Below are 23,904 nucleotides of genomic sequence, written 5' to 3'. Positions count from 1 at the left end.
CTTCTCATGACAATCTTTTGAGGTTGCATTGTTCTAAACTAATATCTCTCAGACAGATCCTGAATAATGTAAGAAGATAAAACCCACATGAAAAATCAAGAATTCAGAAATGAAATTTAAGCTGTCAAATTTTAACTTAGTTGATCTTTATTCCCTTAATATTCCTCAAACAAAAACCATTTCATTCTAGTTCATAAAGATCATTACCTTAGAGGCCATAATATCTTTGAATTTAGTTCCAGGTCGATTTTTAAGTTAAAGTATCAGACATACAAACAAACAAACATACATACATTCTAAGCAGGTATTATAAAGTAGATAGATAAGGTGATGCCAAATATCTGTTGTATGCTATTGCTAGTTTACTTGTACAAAAGAAAAAAAAAAAAACTTTGGACCCAGTCCTGAAACCAGATCCACACAGGTGTAAAGGTTCGTCTTTGCAGATCAGACTGCAGGATTGGGGTCTGAAAGGTTAAATTTTGCTTGACAAAAAGGAGTTTACCATTAGTCTAGGCCATGATTCAACACATCTCTAACTCTGAGTATACAAGTAGTCCTACTGAAGTTATAATGTAACAGCAGCTGCTTTGGAGGCATTTGTAAGGGTATCAATTATCTGCATATTAAAGAATCCCAAAGTACTGAATAACATCATAGACTGTCCTCTAAATAGCCTTCAACACAATACATATAGGGAGGTTTAGAAGCATTATGTTCTGTTGTAGAAAAGGTTCGCAGGCTAAATCAATGGGATTACTCACGTGCATAAAGTTAGGCATGTGGTCAAGGATCTTTTTGAAGAGAATTATTTTGTTCATGGATAGCCATATTTTAGTGGTTAAAGAAATGATCATAGAAATACTTAAACTTATCAAGAACTCAAACTCTTCAAGGCAGGGTGAGAGTATAGGGCTACCCCTTAAAATCCCCAGGTCAGACTGTGACTGGCCTGATGGGGGTGCACAAGCATCATCATCCTCATGTTATAATCTGATACACATACCAAGATCCCTGGCAGAGTAACATCAACATGAGTGCTAGATTCCTGAGTCTGGCACCTTTCAGCGGCACTAAATACAATTAATTAAAAACACATTAAAATAAAAAAATGGGTCAGCTACGTTTAAATTTAAAGAAATTCTAAACAGAGGGAGAGAGCGAGAGGCAGGAAGGAATGGTTAGGATGCTGGCCTGTGGCTTAGAAGATCTAGGTTCATTTCTGTGCTCCACTACAGTCTTCTGGTGTGACCTCAAAGAAGTCATGACTCCATGTGCCTCAGTTCCCCATCTGTAAAATGGGGATAATAGCACTGCCCTATCCCTGAGGTGTTGTGAGGATAAATACATTAAAGATTGCAAGGTGCTCAGATACTATGCTAATGGAGGCCATAGAAGTATCTCGCACAAAGAGAAGTTACTGCTGTGACATGCTTCTTTGTGCTCCTCCAAGTGAAAAATGACTTTGTTTGGCTAAAACTTTGCAGTCATATTGGTCTGTACCTTTAGATCAGAGATGGGCCTAGGAGGGAGCGTTCAGATCCAGATTAGGTTCAGTTTAAGGTTCGAGGCCACATCAGGGCTAAGGATTAAGTTCTGATTCAACGCTGATGACATCTCTTGAACAGTTCTCATTAGATCTTAGTCCTACTTAGTGGAAATCTCAGGTGGAACTGTTCTCACTGGCATTTGGATTCCCCTTTACCAGAACTGGGAAATATTCCCCTTGCAGTTTTGGATCTGATCTGCAGCCAACGCTCCAGCAAGTGAGTTTGGATCTGGGGAACTGAAATAGGAGCCCACACAAAATGTAAAGGCTCCTAGTTTGAAAGGTTCTGGTTTTGGCTCAGCTGCATTTGAGATAGGTTGGAAATTAACAAACAGAATTAAAAAATGGGTTTTTTGTTTTTATTTAGAAGACCAAATGCACAGTAACTTCCAAAGCAAATAGCTAACAGGCATTTTTAGTAGCATATAAAAAATGTACTTAGCGTGCATGCATGGCAGCTGCACTGAGACAATAAAATGTAACAGCAGCTCCTTTGGAGCTATTTCTGTCTCCATGTGTCAATAATCTGCATATTAAAGAGTCCCAGAGCCCTCTCCAACATGATGGACTGTGCACTAAGTAGTGCCTAAGTAGCCCTTAACACAATACACAATAGGAGCTCTAGCAGCATTATGCTTTGCTGTAGAAAAGGCTCACAGAGTAAGGATCTGTCTCCAATGGACTTTTAGTGTATTAGCGGAACCATTTTAAAACACAGTTTTTATTCAGTTTAGTCTTAATGAGGTTGCATCTGATCTGACTGGCCAGCATGGACAGGGCTGAGTGCCTCATTTAAACCAATTGTAATAATTGTGCAAAAAGCATTTGAAAATAGTGAAATCATTATAGAGTTAAAGATGCAAGGTGAACAGGCCTGAAACCATAGTGTGGACAAACCATAGTTTGGGCAAAGTTTATAAAATAAAGTAAACGAAAACCTTTTTTTGCAGTATTTCTAGTTGTTGTTGTTTAAAGTACAGTTCTACTCTGAAAAGTGACTGTATAAAAACAGCACCTTTTTACTCTAGAGATCTTCTCCTTGTGTGTATTCACAGTCATAGTTATGTGTGTAGTCAAAACTGCTCTTGTGGGGTTTGGATCCAAGATGATGAAATTCAAATAAGAACAACTGATCTTGTAAGAGTGTTTTTTTTTTTTTAAACAAAACTTTCTGGAACTGCTTGCAAGGCTTTGGCCCCATCATACTCAACCCCTAATCTGGATCTGAGCACTGCTGCTTCACCTGCCTCTGGCTGAAATAGAGCTTAATACTTTTTTCGTATTAAGAAATATTATGAACAAAAGTTCTAATATCCACCAATGCCTTTTCAAGTCTAGTGTAGAGTCATGAATCTAATTAATTATAAAGTGCCCAGTGGGATCATAGTGGCTTTGCTGGAGTTGTAAGCCTATTATGTCAGTTACCTCTACAAATTTGAGGGCTTTCCGAACACCAGGAGACTGTACATACTGTATTATAGACAATGCAATAATTAGGCACACAGGGTTTGTTCCTGCACTACTGAAGTTAGTGTGAGTTCTTGCTCCCCAGTAGATAAAGTTGTAGCTGGCTGTTTGAAATTTGTGCACACATTAGCTGACATTCATAGATTTTAAGGTCAGAAGGGACCATTAGAGTCTAGTCTGAACTCCTCCATGACACAGGCTATTAAATTTCACCCAGTTGCCCCTATGTGGAGTCCAATAACTTGTGTTTGGCTAAAGCATCTCTTCCTGGAAGGCATCCAGGTCTTGATCTGAAGACATCAAGAGATGGAGAATCCATCACTTCCTTTGGTCATTTGTCCCCATAGTTAATCTCCCTCACCATTAAAATTTGTGCCTTATTTCTAATTTGAATTTCTTTGGCTCTAACTCCCAAACATTAATTCTTGTTATGCCTTTATATATAGCCCTCTGGCTGCAGTACTGTATATTCATCTTCTAAAACTTCTAAAGTTGATGTGCAATAGCACTCAATATGATCATTAAGTACTGCGGGCCTGAGTCTCCTCTCACCTCTGTAAATCAGGAGTAGCTCTCCACTGTCTTTAATGGAGTTACAACAGTATACAACCAGAGTAGCTGGCAGAAGAATGTGGTCCAGTCTGTGCAAGTAGACACAGTTATGTCTAGCCATGTGTCAACAAAAGGCCTTATGAACAACAAAAAGAGCCACAAGTCACTGTAACTATTATTGCCCCCAGCATTTCAGACATGAGAGTGGGGTGAGTAGGTAAGGATGGATTTAACCCTGCATTTGTGGTCCGCCATAGGAGTCTCAATATTGTTTAATTTAGCTTTTGTTCTTAATAAGACTAACGATAAAATGTGGAGATGAGAGAAAGGACACCTTTCCTACCCTCTGCTTTGAAACTTTTTGGAAATAGTGGAAGCTAAAGCATGCTGAACACGTATGTTATGACAGCAGAATTCTGAATGTACAATAATGATCATTTTGGGAGCATAATAACTTTAAATGGCAGCTGACTTTGTTGCTGCTTTCAGAAAATAGCAGATGGTGAGATTAGTGGGCCAAACTGATCTCTGCTATAACACCCACGAACCTAGTGGAGATACATCAGAGAAGAATTTGGCCTGTTTCACCTAGGAGCTTACGATGTTTGTTTCAGGAGCAAAAGATAATATTTGCCCTTCAGAAGCACTCAGTCTAGGAATTTCACTTGTTTTGTTTTTCTAGTTTCCTAAGACAGGCTTTTGGCCGAAAGCAGCATGCACATAAAGGATTGATTCAAATTAGCTGACACTGATCAGTGCGTATGCTCAGAACATGCAGTGTGCATTTTATTTTCCCCACAACGAGTGGATTGCTGCCTTCCAGAAGAGAGAAAGTTACTATTCATTGCTACACAGTAGAGATTTCTATTCACCAGGGACCATCGTACCTGCAGTGGATTTGGAGAAGTGAGTGGAGATGGAAGGCCATGTCCTGGTGACTGGTTGGGTTTCTGAGGAGAGTTTGAGGACTGCGGGGCTGGCGGTTGTTGGGGCTGGCTCTGGGGCTGCGTTTGGTTCTGCTGTTGTGGTGTCTGTTGCTGCTGTTGTGGCGGCTGCGGTTGTTGGGCTTGTTGTGTCTGCTGAGCTTGTTGCTGCTGCTGGCTTGTTTGCTGCTGCTGTTGTTGCCCTTGTTGCTGTTGCTGCTGCTGTTGATGATGCTGGAGCTGTTGAAGATGCTGAAGTTGCTGAAGCTGGGAATTCAGGGATGAGGTAGCTACAAATTAAAAAATTACACCGAATTATACATGATACAGCTCATGTACTCCAGAGACACTTACTAGGTGAATTATATGCTGGACCAAATCCTGGTCCTATTGAAGTATATGCAAAACTGATTTCAACCTGGCCAGGAACTGGCCCATTGTGAATAACACAGTGCAGGCTCCTGCAAGAGTCTAAGAAATATTTCACCAAGAAAACCAGCATTCAGTTCTGCTAGTGCAGCTCTTTGGTGAAATCCTGGCTCCACTGAAGTCAAAGGTAAAACACCCATCCAGTGAGCCCATGTGTAGGTTTGGAGCCTGATCTTGCAGTCCTTGCTCAGACAAACCTAGCAATGAAGTCAGTGGGAATTTTGCCTGAGTAAAGACTAGAGGACTGGGCTGATGGGATGTTGTTACACATACCATAGCGTGATTTGATGCCACTACGTAGAGAAAGAGAGAATCAAGGTTATAAAATAAAGCATTCCCTGAAAAGATGAGCAATGACACAACAAAGGTGTAATATCGACACAGGGTATTTATATGGTAGGTATCAGGAGATAAAATATCAGGTGTGATGTTTTTTGTACAGCGCATAGGTAATAAAAATAGACAGTAAAATGCACTTGTACCTCTGAGCTTTGAGTCCACCTTATCATTCAGTCTAAAAGCTGTAAAACTCTTGTGAATTACTGCCAGCCTGGCAGACACAGCTCTCATCTGCTGATGGCAAAAATATCACTTTTTCACTAGTATGGTGCCCTCAACCAAAAGTGTGGGGCTCAATTCACCCTGTTGGCACAAAGAACACATGGTATCTCCTAGTGCCAGCAGGGCCACCTTAGGCAAATGGGAATCCAGTCACGGAGGAGGGCACACAGTGTTTGCATTGGGGACTTCATATGTGGAGGGCAATATTAAGTTGCAAGCCAGGCTTCATAGAAGCTGTGTCAGATGTAGCTGCCCAGAAGATTCACTGAATCAGCACATGTCCCAAGAGTCCATTTACCTATGCTCAGCCATCACTTTTGGAGCTGTAAACTGGCTGGCGACAGGAGCCCAATGGACAGGAAGTTGTAAGTGTCATTCACTGCTACAACCCACCGTCCAGAGGGTCTTGTTGCCACCAGGATGCTCCATGCTGAGTTGTATCAATGGAAGCCAAAGTAACCTTGGAGTGAATCAAGCCTATTATTTAGAAATATAATTTACATTTCATGGCAAGAAACATTGTTTACCAGGTTCAACTGTAGATTTGTCAAATAAACAAAGTTGACTCAGCTTTCTTTTCATGCTGATAGCCCTATTCCAGCTCTCTAGGTATGTAGGCCCTACAAATGACACTGAGGTTTTGGAGTGAGTTCTGAAGTCACTGTGTGGGTAAAGTGGCATAAAACAAAAGAAACGGGTGAGGAAGAGCAGGGAAGTATAAACCACATAGGATGCATGGTGGAGTGGGCAGCATATGGGAAGTACCTTTCATCACCCCATCCCAATATTCCTAATTTATCTGCAATAATATACAGGTATTCTTCAATCAACAAAGAGAATCAAATGGCTAATGTGTATTTACATGAATTACAGTCATGTATGTATGACTCACCTCAAAAGCAAACTGAAAAGGAAATTATACTGCAGCTACATCAAGGGAAAGTGAGGATTTGGAAGAGAAGGAGTCACTCACCAATCTAAGTTGCAAGGAAAATGATTTCTGAGATAACAGCAAATTCAACACCTGTTCTGGATGTAAGATGTGAAAAAGCTTGAGTTGAAAAAACCTGACTGTAGCCTCTGGGTGCTATAATGATATAAATATTTACTACTATTTACTTAGATGCCTACGTCTGTTTAGGGTAACTGCTGAACATAGCAAGTGATGATGAACAAAACAAAGGACATGTGACTGGGAAGATGGCACAAATATTAACGAGACGACATGGGGAGTATTGAAAGTGGAGAATGTGGAGAATAATGAATGTTGCTGCCAAAATATTCCTATTACTGGGCTGTTGGAGAGGAAAACAAGTAACTGTTTAATGGAAGCTAAACATGACAAAATAAAAATAGAGAGCGACCATCAAATTAAAGGCGCTTACAATACACCAGGCAAGACACACCAACCGGGAGCAGTAACTGTATGCTCCCACCACTTTAGAAAACAGAACCATGAACTAGATGACAAAGTCTTGAGGGTAATTTAAAAAAAACCTTCTAAGATTTTTCTACTAGCATATGAAAATGAAGACTGGAGAGTACATGTATGTTGGAAGGCAACTCTGATTCCATTATATGAAAATACAGTTAGCACGAATACAGTCTGCAATACATACAACATTTTTATGGGAGGAAGGTACATTTGCTCCAGGGGGTAAGCAATCTACACCAGCCTTTTACCTTGCACAGATTACTTCCCCCTCCTGGCCATCAGGAGTGCCAGAGTCAAGGCTCCCCCACTCGCTGTCCCTGTCTGCTCTTTCCCCAGCCTGTTGTGCGGGAAGGGGAGTGGTGGCTGCATGGAAGCTGCATTCCTCCCAGTTCTATAACTAGGGCTCTACCAGATTCATGATCCATTTTGGTCAATTTCATGGTCATAGGATTTTAAAAATCGTAAATTTCATGATTTCAGCTATTTAAACCTGAAGTGTCACAGTGTTGTAATTGTAGGGGTCTTGACACAAAAAGGAATTGTGAGGGGGGTCTCAAGGTTATTGTAGGGCGGGTTGCGGTACGGCTAGCCTTACTTCTGCACTGGGACGCTGGCTTCAGAGCTGGGTGCCTCGCTAACAGCTGCCACTCTCCGGCCACCCATCTCTCATGGGAGCGCAGAAGTAAGGGTGGCAATACCATGACCCCCCCTACAATAGCCTTGTGACCCCCCTACAACTCCCTTTTGGGTCAGGAACCCCAATATGAGAAACACTGGTCTCCCCCATGAAATCTGTATAGCATAGGGTAAAAGCACATAAAAGACCAGATTTCACAGTCCATGATGTGTTTTTCATGGCCGTGAATTTGGTAAGGCCCTATCTATAACCTATGATGTACGTAGCCCATACAGAGGAGTAAGGGTGTAGCTTACATTCCCTTACCCTACTGTGCAGGTCAGAGTAAGCCACAACCTTGTCCTTGAAGGCTAACCAAAACCCCAAATATTGTGATTTTACTCTAGAGGAAATTTTAAAAAGTGTTTCTGGAAAGCAAAATAATGGTCAAACCACACTTTTTAGTAATGCATTTGGGAACAAGGAAAGATGGAGATGGTATGATGGGGGAATTCATATGGCTCTGACCATACGAATGTGTAACAACAGAGTTGTCCTAAATTTGCTTTATGGTTGAAAGTTTAAAGTGTGAAAAATGAAACATTAAAAGAAATACAAGAAGACGCATTGTTAAAGTTAAAAGTGGCATTGCCTGGAGGTCTCAAATAGTCACTTGGGAGCACAGGCAGGGCAGTGAAGAAAAAGGCAAAAAAAGGAATGAAGATATTTAACATAATAAAACAAATGAGGGGGAAGGTTCAGTACAGTGCCCAAACTACAAGGATATGTTTTTGTGACTGAGTAACACAAAACAACTGGAATACAGTACTAATATTTTAAGAAATATTAGTATTAATCTTTTTCCTCACAGAGCACATTATTTAATTTCAGAATGCTTCTTTTAATGAAATGTGACTTGTTGCCAGTGACAGAAGTGCAACTGAAGTAACAGCACACGCTCTAGGGAAACAGATAATGGAATTGATGTTAAACTGTTTGCTTAAACCTAGGAGAGTAAAACCTGAAGAGGTAAAATGTCTTTAAATCTATGAATCTTCTTGAAAGGAATGTGTCGCTTGTGACTAAAGCAGTGACTTCAAACCCTGCAAAGAAGTAATTTAATTTGATGGAATGGCTAGCCAAGCAGCTTATGTCTTCCTGTTCGCACCACCTCCATTAACAAGCTATGCATTAGGCCAGCTTCAGCACTGTACTGTTTCAAATTAAATCTTCATTAAAGTGTTTTCTTGATGGCATAGTCTGAAAAACAGTACAATTTATTTTTCTATTTTACAAACATTTCTACCTTCATGTCCTCTCTTCTCCTTAACCCAAATAGCACAGAGACAAAGTCCATAAAAGCAACCAAATCCCTCTCTTGTCTTAGGGCCAGATTTTGATACCTTTATTCATGTTGAATGGCACGACACTGGAGAAGAATGTCTGGTGCTTAGAGCACTAGCCAGGGCTTAGGAGACCCAGATTCAGTATCCTGCCCCACCACAGATTTCCTGTGTGACCTTGGGCAAGTCACTGAGTCTCTCTGTGACTCAGTCCCCCAGCTATAAAATGGGCATAATAGCACTTCCCTGCCTCACAGGGGTATTGTGAGGATAAAGACATTAAAGATTCTGAGGCGCTCACATAGTATGGTAATGGTAACCATATAAATACCTATGACTGATACTCTATGATATGCCCATAGAATCTGACACTTTATGCATCCTGGGGATGGGAGGGGGTGGAAACAAGTGGAGATGGAGGAGGCAGTAGGCTCCTACTCTGTTTGTCTATTGGCAGTCTGAGTCAATAGAGTCTTGTCTGTTTGGAAGAGCTCTGTACAGATCCTCTCTGAGGCAACACTTAATGGCCTACTAAGTTATAAATTACATTGAAGAGGTAAAAGTAGGGATTTGGTTTTCTTATGATGATGATGATAAACAACTTTTTCACTGACTAACAAACAGATGTGGAATTGGAGGAAGGACTCTTGGAAACAGACACTGCTCTTGTATCATCTGAAATTCCACCAGGCTCCAAGCACTGAAGAAAGTGACAAATGTCAGACAGGTATACAAGTCATAAAAGCCAAGGAGCGTAGACAAACGACATGATTTAATTGAAAGCAATAAATACATGACAAACCCCATTGTTTATACTACATATGCAGTTTGTGAGAGGCAGTGTGATGAGGAGTGAGCATGGGACTGGATGCCAGATCCAGCACTCACTCTGACAGCAGATTCATTGTGTAGCTTTGGGTAAGCCACTCAGGATACATCTACACTGCAAACCCTCCCACTCCCTCTCCCCCACGGCAATGAGTCTCATAGACTTGGTCAACTGACTTGTGCTCACAGTACGGGGCTAAAAATAGCAGTGTAGACGTTCCCACTCGTGCTGGTGCCTGGGCTCTGAAATCCGGCAATAGAGGAGGGTCTCAGAGTCTGGGTTCCAGACCAAGTGAGAACGTTTACACTGCTATTTTTAACCCCATTGTAGGAGCCTTGCAACCCACGTTGGTTAACCTGGGTTCTGAGACTTGCTGATACCTTTTTGTTTGGTTTTGGGTTTTTTTGCAGCATAGAAATACACTCAGGGATGTCTACGCTGCATACTAAGCCGCTCTCTATAGACATGTAAAACATAACATGTATTCACCTACCTCACAGGAATCTTATGATGATGTATGTGCTAATTATTGGCTAGAACTTGGGCGATAAGTGTGAAGTATTAATTTATTTCTTCAGAACTGTATATTTTATCTAAGATAAACAAAATCAAATTTCTGCAAAAAGTGTCCCGAAGAAGATCCCTCTTTTCTATCATTCACGAAAGATACAGTAAAATGAATCATTTTAAGGGAGAGATAAGTTTAATGAGCTAACATTTTCTATATTGTATCTAAACTGTAAACAAGGAGCAGGAAAATCCACAGGAACTGGAATTCATCTCAAACTCTATTAATGAAAAATGCATATTGAATTGATATTATGTTTGAATCTAAGAATCAGTTCCAGCCCTTTAGGAAAAGGAAGCTGGTAACATGTATGTATGCTCATAGACAAAAAGAAACAAGCTGGCTTTCTAATTTGAGTGTCTCCATTGTGAGTACAATATGATCTTGTCATACTAGTTACGAATGTGTGTGATACAGTTGCAGTCACCTTAGTGCTGAACTGGTGTGTATGGCAATTATGATGGATCCTTAATTGTTGCAGTGCCCTGGTAAATCTCCTGAGGGATGGTCACACGTTTCAGTGATCACCACGTTATATAAAAGGCTAACGCAAAAACTCTATAAGGGCAGAAAAACATTTAGGGACCGACTTGTACCTGCTCAGCACAGCTCAGAGTAAGGGGTGCTGTAGAGCCAGGCTGTGCCAGGGGGAGCATCCACACCTTGCTTTTCTGATCTGCCCAGTGCCCCTGCTACTACATCCCTTAATGGTGTTGCCGGTTCCATTCTAGTGCAGAGGGAGATCATGGGCTAGGCTTCTCCATGACCCTCCCAGTTCCCTTTGGGCCAACATAATCTGCCTGGCCCTTATGTTGTTCACATAAGGTGGGGCGTAGGGAAGGCTTTTTCATGCTCCTCCACCTCTTCTGTTCATCCACGTATCACCCATGTAGGAAACTGGCAGGTAACTTTAGCCATTAAAGGTGATGCAATGGGTCCAATTCACCCCTGATGTAACTATGCTGAAGGCAATGAATTTACACCAGGAATTCATTCTGCTCCACGAGTCTAAGGGAGAGAAGGTCTGATTCATGGCTGTAGCAGGAAAAATGAAGGTAGTCATGGCACCAACTATATGTACTCCGGTCCCAGTTCTGCTTGCACTGACTTCAGTGGGAATAGGAGTAGGGTCTCATTTGTCATGGTTAGAACGTTTCTGCAACAGTCCAGGCAAAAAGAAGGGCTCTGAATGTCAATAATAACAAAAGAAAAAATTATAAATATTTTTTTCCTAGCAACTGGAAAAAAAAGTTAACAAAGCCACAAAAGCTTAATTATATTTATTTTCAGATCCAGACCCATATTTAACACCCCATTCACAGTATAAATTCAGATTCCAAAGATCTCTCAAACCTAATCCTAAAATCAAATTAGAGCTCTTGTAATTCAACTTGTATTCTGAATTTGTTCTTGTGGATGAACTCCACATATTGTCTGATTAGAGAGAGAGAGTAAAGAGGAGAAAGGGATTGTGGGAGTTTGAAGGAATACTTTATTGTTACTTTTCCCTAAAGCCTCATATTTGCATAATTGCGCAGATGTTATACAGTGCCTTGATGTGATGTACAATTGACTAAAATGTAATGCGATGTACAATGGACAAAAAGAGAAAATCATACATTATACCTTTTCCTATTTGACTGAGCACAGAACTCGGCTCTAGCTGCTTTTAGAGGCTAATGTCTTTTTCCACTTCCCCAATAATGGAGAATGGATTTACATTGCCTCAAACTAAAAAGTGTAACTAACTTAAGCATCCGAGCTTGCGTCCGAGTTGACATGGCCTGCTTTTTCCTGTTGTTTCTCTTTTAATGAGGTATATCTTCTTCGAAACAGATTTCTAAAGATTGAATGCACACACTGAATAGTCTAATGCAGGCCTGTGTTTACACTCTCTCCTACTAGGGGTAATAAGGGGCGGGTTAGCCATCTACCCACTTTATTTTTTGCATATGCTTGGATTTTCCTTTTGAGGGGGAAGTGAAGGTTGTTTTATTTATGTTAGCATCTGGTAAAAAACATAAGGAAAGGGTGGCACATAATGGCTCAAGGGATTAGTAATAGAATACAGAGCATATTACTTCTAAATCACTAGTTTAAATCCAGCCTGCATGAATACAGGGAACAAAGTCATTGCATTCTGATGGTTGCAGGGTACCCTACTTTCAATAAAATGAATTGGGCATCACCTTATATATATATACTGTTTACATTTGGAATAATGTCACTAGGTAGCTTCTATGTAATGCATTGACAGTATCAAAAATATTAAGCGGCAACATCATAAAAAAACACCACTATAGGTGTCACCAATTGACACCTTTATTTGCAGTTTCAGTCAAGAGGCTAAAGATTGAAAGAGGAAGGAGACCAAGTCCTCTGCTCATGCCTAAAGGTGAACCCTCAAGGTGAAGGCGTGGCAGGGGGGGAAAGCTTGCATTGCCAATGCTCTTGTTGTACCAACTCTGCAGATATGCAGAGGGCTTCACTTTCCACTGTTGTCAAATTCAGGCTCTTTCAGGAACACTAAATTCACTTTAAAGAATATAGGCAATAAAAAGGAAGTATTACAGAGAAAACCATCATAATTTATCAGGTGCCTGTGGTGTCTCAATATTTTGATGTATACTGGAACTTCCCTGAAAAATGACCACTGTATTAAATAAACCTGACATTTTCCCCTACCAAACTTTAAGATGTACAATAGTATACTGGAAACATCAAAAAAGTTCTAGATGGGGAGGCGTGACTAGGCAGTAGGGCAAATGTATTTGGAATAGTTCCTGCTTTGAGATAATCTAGGAGCTATTTTCTCCTGGTTTATGACAACATTTTCAGAGTAACGTTCCTTGAGAGTATTGTAAAAATTGCATTAACCTATTTAAAATGCCCAAAGGCAAGAACAAGCCGGAGAAATTAGACTTTAATAAGCCATTTGCTTCCTTGGCTCAAATGGGAGCTCAGGCCCCATACTGTACAGATGGTTGAAATATCATCCTGGATACTGGTATCACCAAGGCAAGAGAGATCAATCAGGAAATCATCTTGAGACTTTCATGCAATGATAAACAATTAAAAAACCTCTGTAACATTGTCCAAGGGCAGTGCAAGGGCTTAAATTACCAAAGGAGAGGCACTGGGTGTCAAGCACAGACAGTAAACATCATCTAGATCTGGTAGCTCCAGATTTTGTGAACATGAAAAATCTCTTGTGAAAATGTGGGCCTCTATTAAACTTCTGTTGAAGCACAATGGGCCAAATGAGGAGTCCTGACACCAGTTCTGTATGAAAGCCAATAGGAGGTTTCTGCCTGAATAAGGGCTGGAGGATTTGGTCCAGATTATTTAATGATAGGAAAGTGCAGTGTCTTGAACATCAGATACAACATAAGAATGTGCAAGTTCATGGTGTTCCTGCCTGCTGGACAATCCAGAACCTATTGAGCTCATGGGAAATGTTCATTTTCATCATCGGGAGGCAGGATACAAAGGATAACCTGTTATTTCATGGGAATTTCTTCAGGATTCCTTCAAAGGAAAAAATTTATAGGGAAAAGTTGGAAGACTAAGAGGGAAAAAATCCTCTCCAGGACAAACAGAACCAGATGTGAGTCCTCAAAGCAATTAGGCCATGCCATTTCACAGGAATCACGTGTTAGTCTGCTAGAAGAATAGTGCACAAATACCTACAGAAGCACAGACAGGAATGTCTGATGGTCAAGGAGTGAGGTCATAATGAAAAAGTACTTAAAAAGAAACAAACCCCAAATACCTCAAAGTTGTTTACTCATCTCAATTTCCCACTTTGTCATTTTGTCTCTTTTTAGGCCCCAATCCTGTGAACTGCTCCCTGTGGGCAGACCCTTATACCTATGCTGAGCACTAATGGGATTACTGTGGCTTTACACAGGCACAAGAGTCCACCCAGCCTCTGCAGCTTGCAAGATCAGGGTCATGGCCAATATGCTCTTTGGGACAGGGGATGCTTTTATCTTTGTGTCTTTGACAGCATTGAAAACACTGTCAGTACTAGACAAATAATGAATAAACAAATAAAGTTAAATAGAACCTTATACGTGAGGGAGTGGTTATATGGTTAAAAGGAATATATAGAGTTATAATGTTAATGCTAATGAAGTTTATTGTAAGGGAGATAAAACCAATCTCTAATTATGCCCTGGCCTACACCAGTGGCAGTATGTATAGGTACGCGCAGCTACATGCCACAGTGAAAAGCAGGCTATATCTGCACTGCAGTGTGTAGCTACTTGTGTCAATGAAGGTTCTGGCAGGAGGGAGGCAGTGGGGAAAGGCTCCAGCACTGGGGAGGCAGGGGGAAAATATGCTGCTAAAAATAGCAGTCTAGACATGAGAGGCACTGCTTGGGCGCACAGAGAGCCATGTAGGGCACGTACCCTAAGGTTCTGGTGTGTCTGTATTCTACTCACCTAACTGTGACTCACCATCTATATCGCTGTTTATACCTGCGCTAGGAGGGCATGTAGTGTATGTACTCTACATGTGGTGTAAGTGTAGACATAGCTTATTAGGGATTAGGTTGAGACCTTCGGGAGGAGCAGATTTCTCCATATCTGCCTATTGCAGACTTTCTTGAACCTTCCCCTGAAAGATCTGGAGCTGGTTACGGTCAGAGACAGGATACTGGATTAGACGGACCTTGGGTCTGATCCAATATAGCAATGCCTATGACCTTATGGGTAGTGTTTGTCTTTGCAGTAAAACTGCAAATAGCTCACACACTGGGCTCCTTTATTTTGGAAAACAAGGGATTCTGCTGACCAGATGATGATGATGATGGCTCCCAATAGACTCCCTGACAACGAATGGGCAGCACACGCACACAAAATGTGTACTGATTTTAATACTATCGCTTGTAATTTATAATTTTTGTTACTTGTCTGTTTCCCATGTTATAATATTGATGTGGCTCTGAGATATAAATCCCCATGGCATTTATAAAGACTACAGGCCAGACTGTGCCTTGAAGGCACTAGCTTGTGGTGGATGCAAGTAGAGTGCCATACCATGCCAGGGGGAGCTTTGGAAGGATTGCGCAGAATCCAGTTTTGAACTCCAGGAAATGCAGAGGTGAGTCCGTAGTCCCGTGGGTGCCTGGCCATTTCCACTGGTACAAGGTACACGGGCCGTAGCAAGAAGGACTCATTGAGCTGTCTGGAAATTCTAAAAGACGATTTTGCATTCTTATGGACAACTGAGAGTTCTGTACTTGTCTATTGCACATGGGTCTCCCGACAAAGAAATATTTATTCAGGTGTACCTTTAGTATTGCTTCTTTTGAACATCAGAAATTATTAGAAGTCTCTTCAAAGAAAGTCTTTGAAATGAATCATGTTTCCTTAACTAAAAGTGAAGTTACCGTAAGTAAAACATACTGTTTTGTACAATACAATGGAACACTAGATCAAAGTGTTTGGGGGTTTAAAAGGTTGGCCTTGAAGCTCAGCTAGTGGAAGAGTCCTGGGAATGACAAAGGAGGGTATCACTTCCCACCAGCCTTGACCAAGATATGTAGCAGAGGCTACTGTGCCTCAGAGATGATTTGGTATGATGAGATGCTTTTATCTAACAGACTTTCATTATATCTGTGTTCTCTGTCAGTTCCTATTGTCAATATAGGAAGCTTCTGAAAGTAAGAAATACTTGAGTATGTGGATCTTTGTTTAAATATGTGCACGGTCACTGGTTTTCTTTTCATTGTGTGTGTGTTAAGTAGCTTTCAGGGACTGGCTCTGATTAGGAGGCTGTACAATGGGGCCCTAGTCATGACCTCCAGGGCCTCCAAATGCTACTGCAATACAAATATATAATAATCATGTTTTAATATGGAGTGGCTAGACTCTAATATACTACATGCTCTGACACACCTACAGAGACACTGTCAGTGTTGATTTTGTCTAGTCAAATAGCTAAGAGACATGAGACAACTCCATGTATGTATTCAGAACTCTTCAAGTTTCAAAAAACGGAGTATTGCATTCCAAGGTCCAAATTCCAAGTGGCTAGAGAAGCAGGCTTAACAATGATGAGTGCAAGTCATTGAATAAAGGAAGAAGGCAAGAACGTGTGTGTAACAAGGAGCAGAGAAAACACTGGTCCAAAAGTCTTCCATTCCTTACAGACAATAAAGCATCAACAGCGAGTGGGAGGCACAGATGCAAAACTGACAGAGGCAGCTCCATTTCCCTACAGAGCTATGCAACTGAATTAGCCATGAAGGTCTTGGATTTGGGTCGAGACTCATCAACACAGAGCTGCGCCTTCCCCATTATAATATCTAACTTCTTTTGCGTCTGCCTCCCCCACGCCCCGCCATGTAAAATTAAAGGCAATGCGGCAGACTGGGCAAAAGAACAAAGTAAAATAAAAAGGAAACAGGGTATTAGTCTTCTATCCAGAAGAACATAGGGCCAAGTCCTGCAAGAAGCTGAGTGCCCTTAATTCCTACCGAAGTCAACAGGAGTTGAGGGCACTCTGCATCATTCAGGAGAAGCTCAGCACATTGCATGATCAAACCTATTACGCTGATCACAACTACACAATTAATTCAATTAAAAAATTAGAACAGGAATGAAGAACAGTTTAATAATCATTCAGTATTAATTATTATTTGTACTACCACCGTCCTCTGATAAGATCAGGGTCACCATATGCTAGGTGCTGTACATACACATAGTTTTAAATAGACCATATCTGCAGTGAATAACTTGTAATTTCGGCAGACAAGACAGAGAAAGGAAGCATAACTTCCCTCTTTTACAGGCAGGGGATTAAGCACAGAGAGATTAAATAACTTGCAAAAGGTTACACAGGAAGTTTGTGAAAGAGCCAGGAAGTGAACCCAGATCTTGAGAGCCCCAGACTCATCACGGGACCTGCCTGATTATATATTAGCTCACTGCTGCCCCACATAATAAGTCTGCCTGTTAGTAACTTTATTTTGTTCTCTTCAGCTTTGTTCACTTGTTTGGTTCATTTCATTGACGATTATACGTCAAATTAAAACAAAGCGAGCAAATGCAAGAAGCGTTTTGTTTAGGGGCTAGGTCCACACATTCCTTCTTAAAATATTCTGCAACATTACCAGCTGATTTTGTTTGTTGTTTGCAGTAATTCCTTGCTAGGTGTAACGGGCCCAATTTATTTTTTCTCTCCTGCTTATTTTATTCATTTCTACATAGACTAAAAACAAAGTCTAGCACTGGGGTCAACAGCAGTTCTGGACCCTGTTGCTGGCCATCCCTCTTCTGCAAAAGGAACTATTGCTCATGACTTTATTCACAATAACATGAGAGTGGCTATAAAGTCAAGAGGGTGGCAAACTGAATACAGGCCCCTTTGTCCTCCTCCTCCCCGCAAGATGTTGTTGCTTTGGGTACTCAGCAGAGCGCTGTCATGCCTGGCTTCTACCTGACCTCTGGTTCCTCAAATTGTCTTCCCTGCTCTACTTCTCAAACAACAATGAATGCTCTCTGAGCCCCGAGATGCCTCTACCTACCTAACTTTGCTTGGCAAATAGAGGGTATTATTCTTACTGCCAAAATAAGTGCTTCTGCTACTGAAATAAGTACAAATTAACACAGTAGTGGGAATTCTTGTTTTAACAGGAGGAATTTACTGTACTAGTGTCCAGTAGGGCAGCCATCAGTTAAGGTACTATCAACTGATATTACTATAAACCTAATGACTTTTTTGGTTTGGCTAGGATTTGTCTCTTTCTGCTTGTCTATGGTCACCTTTAGGGTGGAAGTTAAAGATGCTGGCCTGATTCTGCCTGGTCCTCACACAGGTGCCTAGTGGGTGAGTGGCCCGCTGGTGGCAGGGTGTTGGGGGCAGTGATCCCTGATGTGGTTTGCAGAAGGACAGACAGAGTTCCAGTCCCCCTGCACCTATCTGCTTGCTGGAGGTACATGGTGCTCTTAAGGTGGCCGGAAAGAGGCAGCCCATGGTTCTGCCCCACTGCACCTGACTATCGGGCATGGAAGAACAGCCTGCTCCCCATAAAGGAGTGTAGTAGAAGGTATGGTCCCTTCTGTGCACTACGGAGTTAATGGATATGTTCTGCCTCCCAGTGACCCCCTAGGAGTTGTTCTGCATTGCACCTCTCTGAGCTGTGCCCAACAGACATACTCTAACCCTTTTCAAAAAGAGTGGGACATAGCCCCTGTGTTTTGTCCAACCTTCCTTCTCTCAACAAGATTAGCATGTGTGAATGCTGGGAAGTCCAGAATGGCTGCTGCAGTTGTCTACACAGTCACTGCAATACCTAATTCATTGCTTTGTAAAGCCTGTCAGGATTAGAGCTGGACAAAGCTTTTTGGTTGAAACTTTTTTGTGAGACACGCAGAATCAGGGACACTGATTTTACTGAATTGCCCATTTAAAAACAAACAAAAATTCAACCCCCCACCCTGAGATTTTTGTTCCAAATTTTCAAAATGGAACATTTTTTATTTTAAAATTTCCTTTAACTTTATTAAAAATGCAATGTATGCAAATACTTGAAATCCATATATTGATTTTGTTGAAACAAAACATTGTGTTCAACCTGAAACAATTGTTTTCGTTTTGATTCGCTGAAAATTCTGGAAAAAAATCATTTTTCGTTTAATCTGAAACTTTTCCCCCAACTATTTGAAATTGCCAATAAACCAAAGAATCTATTATTTGCCTAGCTCTAATCAGGATTCCTCATGTATGAAAGATGCCATTTAACCCTGGGTGCTATTCTATATCTTATTTGGCTTAGTTCCTTAGTATACCACAAAGAAGCCATGAGAAATTTGGATGAACTGAAAGATATTGCAATTCAGGGGTCGGCAACCTCTGGCTCGCGGCTCGCACTGGCTGCGGTTTGCCGTCCCAGGCCAATGGGGAGTGTGGGAAGCAGCGTGGGCTGAGGGATGTGCTGGCCGCCGCTTCCTGCACCCCCATTGGCCTGGAGCGGCAAACTGCGGCCAGTGGGAACTGTGATTGGCTGAATCTGCGGATGCAGCAGGTAAACAAACCGGCCCAGCTCACCAGGGTGCTTACCCTGGCAAGCCGTGTGCCAGAGGTTGCCGACCCCTGCATTACATGCTGCTAAATCTTCCCTTTGCAGTTAATCTACAAGTTTCTCCCACAGCAACTGATTAAGCATTTATAAATACAGAGGGCTACAAAAACATTTAATAAAAGACATTTCAGTTAATAATCCATTCATTTTTGTAGGGCATTTTTGGATGGGAAAAAATGTGAACACAGATGGCAGGCTTGCAAATTGAATGAAAAACCATTCATTATTACTGTCCAGTGTACTAATTCAAGGGGTAAGCTTTTTGCTCTTTATATGTGCTGATTGGTACCTTATTATGCAAATCAGTGGGACTACTTGTGGAATATAGCACCACTCAATGTGAGGGAGGCAAAATTGAGCTCTACAGCAATGATGCTCCAAGGAGCTCACAGGGAGCTAATCCCTAATGCACTCCTTTAGGCACTATTGGCTTAATTTTAATAGTTAGGATAATAAAGGATGGTCTTAATTAAGTGTTTAGACCCTACCAGCTGTATGTGCTTTGCTGATTACTCAAGCGCTAGCTGCAGTTTGAAAACATTCTGCTCACTGCTGTGTCACTTGTGAGTAGCCTCTACCCCTCCCCCTTGAACAATGGGACAAACTGCCCATGCATGTACACACACACATATACGCACACAGACATATACCTATAAACCATGGGTTTATTAACAGCCATAGTGTGTACCTATAAACATATTACTGCTGCTAATAAATATTAAAATTTTGGTTTGGGTCTAACTTGAAATGAATATTAAAAACCTATTCTGTGAATTCAATCCTTTTTACAGAAAAGTCCCATAGAATTTAATAGGGATGAAACCATTACAAATTGAATATTCTGTAGAAATTACTCTAAGAATTTATAAAATTGAAAAGAGAAATATAGCCTGTCTACAGTTTTTTTTAAGCATTCTACAGAGGCTATTAGCAGGCACATAATTCTCTATTAAATCCTGTAGAATGTTTCAAAAATCCCATAGAAAGGTTACAATGTTCTATTAAATTCTTTAGGACTTTTCCAAAAGAAAGGTTAACATTTAACTTTTAATTGTAGAGAGTTCAGGAAATTTTGACAATTACTAGAATATTGGATGTGGTTGAAGAAGTTACTAATGTTTTTTAGTGTTGTTACTTAGGAGGAATTCTCTGTTCTGGAGTTTCCCCGTCTGTAAAAGTGGGGGTGATTACTTACCCTCGTTAGGAAAGCCCTTTGAGAAGTATAGATGAAAAATGCAATGTAATGTTAGAGATTCATTATTATTATTTTGCCATTTTAGAATGAAGATACTGTCTGTATCGAAATGGAGTGTTTTAAAATAAAAAACACAGTACAAAAGAAAGGATTTTTACGAACAAATTTCAACTGGGATACAAGACACAATTTTACAATGTGTCTTGGTTTGCTTATATTAACTTTTTTAAATTAAAAATCAAAGGTTTAAAGTGTATTTCAAACTGTGTGAACTATGATGGCAATGCAGGAAGCAAAAGATACACATGAGCACACGCAGAAATCTGAAACCATTAAGTCAGATTTGTTTTGCCAACTTTTAACTAAAGAGATGCAAAACTCTTCTCTTCAGCTGCAGTGCCAGGGCATTTTGTTTTTACTCTGTTGATTTTAATAGCCCGCGCAGAAGCTTGGAAAGGAACATTTCTTCCTTTGTTAATTTTAAACTTTTCCCATTTGGCAACTCTGGGTTTTTTTCCACTGGTGTGTTTTCAGTGAAGCTGAACTTAATATGGCTCTCTTTGGTTTTGTATCCAAGCTTGCTCTCTGCTCTTGGTACAGAGCCAGGGCTCAGTGCCACACGGCCCCAACTGTCCTCCTTTACTTCCCTTCCAGGAGCACCTTGTGAGCTGGAATTTTCTAGGGAATATCCTGGTGGAATGGCTCTTCGGGAAGGTCTCAGCTTTCTGGAAAAAGACGAGCCTCAGCAGCAAAAGCTATGTCTAGCACCACTACTAGCTGACCTGCCCTTCCTCCCGCACAGAGCCAGGTCTTTGGGAGTACAAGGCTCCAGCAGGCTCTGTGACGGAATGCACCACTGTACTCACACCCTACACCCTATTGTAATAATATTTGTACAAGATATGCCTTGTAAGGTATGATTTAAAAACTCATAATTTTCAGGTCACTATTGTCCTTATAAAATACATGTGGCAAAATCATATGTGATGTTATAAGATTCCCCTGTATGATGCTATTAACACATGTTCCAAACCCCACAGCCCTGTCCAGACAGAAGTTGGTAAACAGGTCTGTCCTAAACTAAGGGCACATCTTCACTGGCAGCTTTAAAGCGCTGCTGCTTGTGTAGTTGTAGCATAGCACTGGGAGAGAGCTCTCCCAGCACTCTAAAAAAACCTCTTCTACAAGGGGCGTAGCTACCAGTGCTGGTGCACTGTCTATATTGGCACGTTATGGTGCTGAAACTTGCAGTGCTCAGGGTGTGTGTGTGTGTGTGTGTGTTTTTTCACACCACTGAGCAAGAAAGTTGCAGTGCTGTAAAGTGCCAGTGTAGACAAGCCCAAAGGAATGTGTGATTGCCTTAATTTGCATTGAAGCAGTAAACAGAGTCATCAAGCTGGAAGGGAAAACCAAGGAAGCTCAAACAGGTGAAAAAACCTCTAGGGAACATCCTTCCACATAGATTCTTTGTCTCCTGGTTCTCAGCTGGAAATGTTTTTCAAGAGGAGGACTGAAACTATTAAAAAGAAGGGGGAACACCCCAAGGCTCGCCTCTTTTTCTCCCTGCCATCACATTCTCTGCACCTGAGATAGAAACAGCTGTTGGACACTGGAGAAAGGGTTCTGACCAGAAGAGTTTGGCCCATGGTTTACATATTAAATTGAAACTTTACTCCCTCAGTGGAACAGTTTAATCAGAAACCATTTTAATAATTTGTAAACACTGCCAAATGTTTGATTTGCTGGTAAGTGATCAAGCCTTCTACTGGAAAATCAAATAAAAAATTCAAACTATCACACAAACAAAACTTTATAAATGAAACGTGTTGTAGTGACAAATACTGTTCTCACCGTATGCTGCAATTCTGTAATGCAGAAGGGCACAGTGTCCTGAAAAATCAGCTTTTAAATCAACTCGTATCAAAAGGAAGCCACGTCAAAAAGAGGAAGGGAGGATGGTTAGACTTGTCATGTTAGACTGGTCAGGCACAAACTTGGAAATCAAGAGTTCTATTCCTGGACCTCCTAAAGACTTCATGTGTGACCTTGGGCAAGTTAACTAGTCTCTCGCTTTCATTTGCCTCATCTGTAAAATGGGGAATAAAAAAAACACGTACTTCCCTCCCTCATAGAAGTGTTCCGTGTAAGGCTAAATTCATTAAAGGAAGTAAACTGCTTTGAGATCCTCTGATGGAATGTGGAAGTGCAAAGTATTATGTCCACATACGAAGTATCATGTTATAAAGCCATCTTAGATACCATGCTAAATCATGGAATGGTGGTTTAAAAGCCTGAATTTATTGTCTCACTCACTCATCTCTACAAGGAATATATTTTTGGATAAAAATTTCTGGCTTCACTAAAACATGTTTCAAGGGAAGATTTCATTTCATTTTACTCTAAAAATCTCTGTATGAGTTTGGAATGTTCATAGACACCAGGGAAATAAACAACGTCTTTTAAATCTTTAAGAATTAGAATGCCTTTTAAAATGAACTCTCAACTTAGAAACTTTATACACACTCACATAACACCAGATTTTAAAAGCTATCAAATGACAAAACTAAATTCCAGATCTCCTGGAAGACTAGAACTGACAGTCAAGCACAGACAACTCCAGCCACCTTCTTCATAAAACTGGGGCACACCAACAGAGCCAACTAAACCACACAAGCTAATGACCACAACAATAAAAATCCATGAGAAAGTTTCAGCAAATAGATATCAAAGGTAACAAAGTGTTTCCTCCAGCACAGCAAGCAAGGCCACAGAACAGAAAGATGACAAAAGAAAATGAAGAAAGGAAAACAGATTCAAGGGGAATAACTATGGGCCCCAAGTGGGCTTATTATATGAATAGACTGCAGGTAACTACATCCTTCCACTGTGGTGCTTCATAAATTCTGTCATCTTGTTAAGACTGTGAAGACCACTGACCTCACTTCCTCCATTAATAAGGCTGCACTGCTCTACTCAGAGACTTTTATTTTGTTTATGAAACTTGAACCACTGTATAAATGTCTCTTCTGTCTGCAATGAAGCTCATTACTTTTGAAATCACACGAGTAAGGGAAAAATGCCCTCCATACTCTACTTACCACCTACACAAAAATAATTAAAACAAAAAAAACACTTTTAAGTCTCATTCATTCTGGTTTCTGAATATGCTACAACTAAAGATTTGTTGCTTTAGTTGTAATATGCCGGGAGAGGCCAAGATGGTTGTGTGCTGCTCATGTCTTAGCAACGGATATTTTAGACAGCCCTAATAATCTCTCTTCTTAAAGAAATCAAAACTGTTATTTATAATTAACTATAGACAAAATTCAACCTTTGCACCACT

General features: G+C 40.8%; 1 protein-coding gene across 2 annotated transcripts in view; it reads right to left on the bottom strand.

Annotated features, from left to right (window-relative positions):
- The window catches only part of POU6F2 (POU class 6 homeobox 2), a 382,704-nt gene that overhangs the window by 113,505 nt on the left and 245,295 nt on the right, over window positions 1-23,904 (bottom strand). For both annotated transcript variants that reach the window (XM_065583813.1, XM_008169659.4), the window contains exon 5: window positions 4,456-4,781. In XM_065583813.1, coding sequence (XP_065439885.1) covers window positions 4,456-4,781 — 326 coding nt within the window. The remainder of the gene's footprint in view (window positions 1-4,455; window positions 4,782-23,904) is intronic.

This window comes from Chrysemys picta, chromosome 2, assembly GCF_011386835.1.
Source record: "Chrysemys picta bellii isolate R12L10 chromosome 2, ASM1138683v2, whole genome shotgun sequence".
In the NCBI taxonomy this organism is placed as follows: Eukaryota; Metazoa; Chordata; order Testudines; family Emydidae; genus Chrysemys; species Chrysemys picta.
This window is presented reverse-complemented; position numbering and strand designations above follow the sequence as displayed.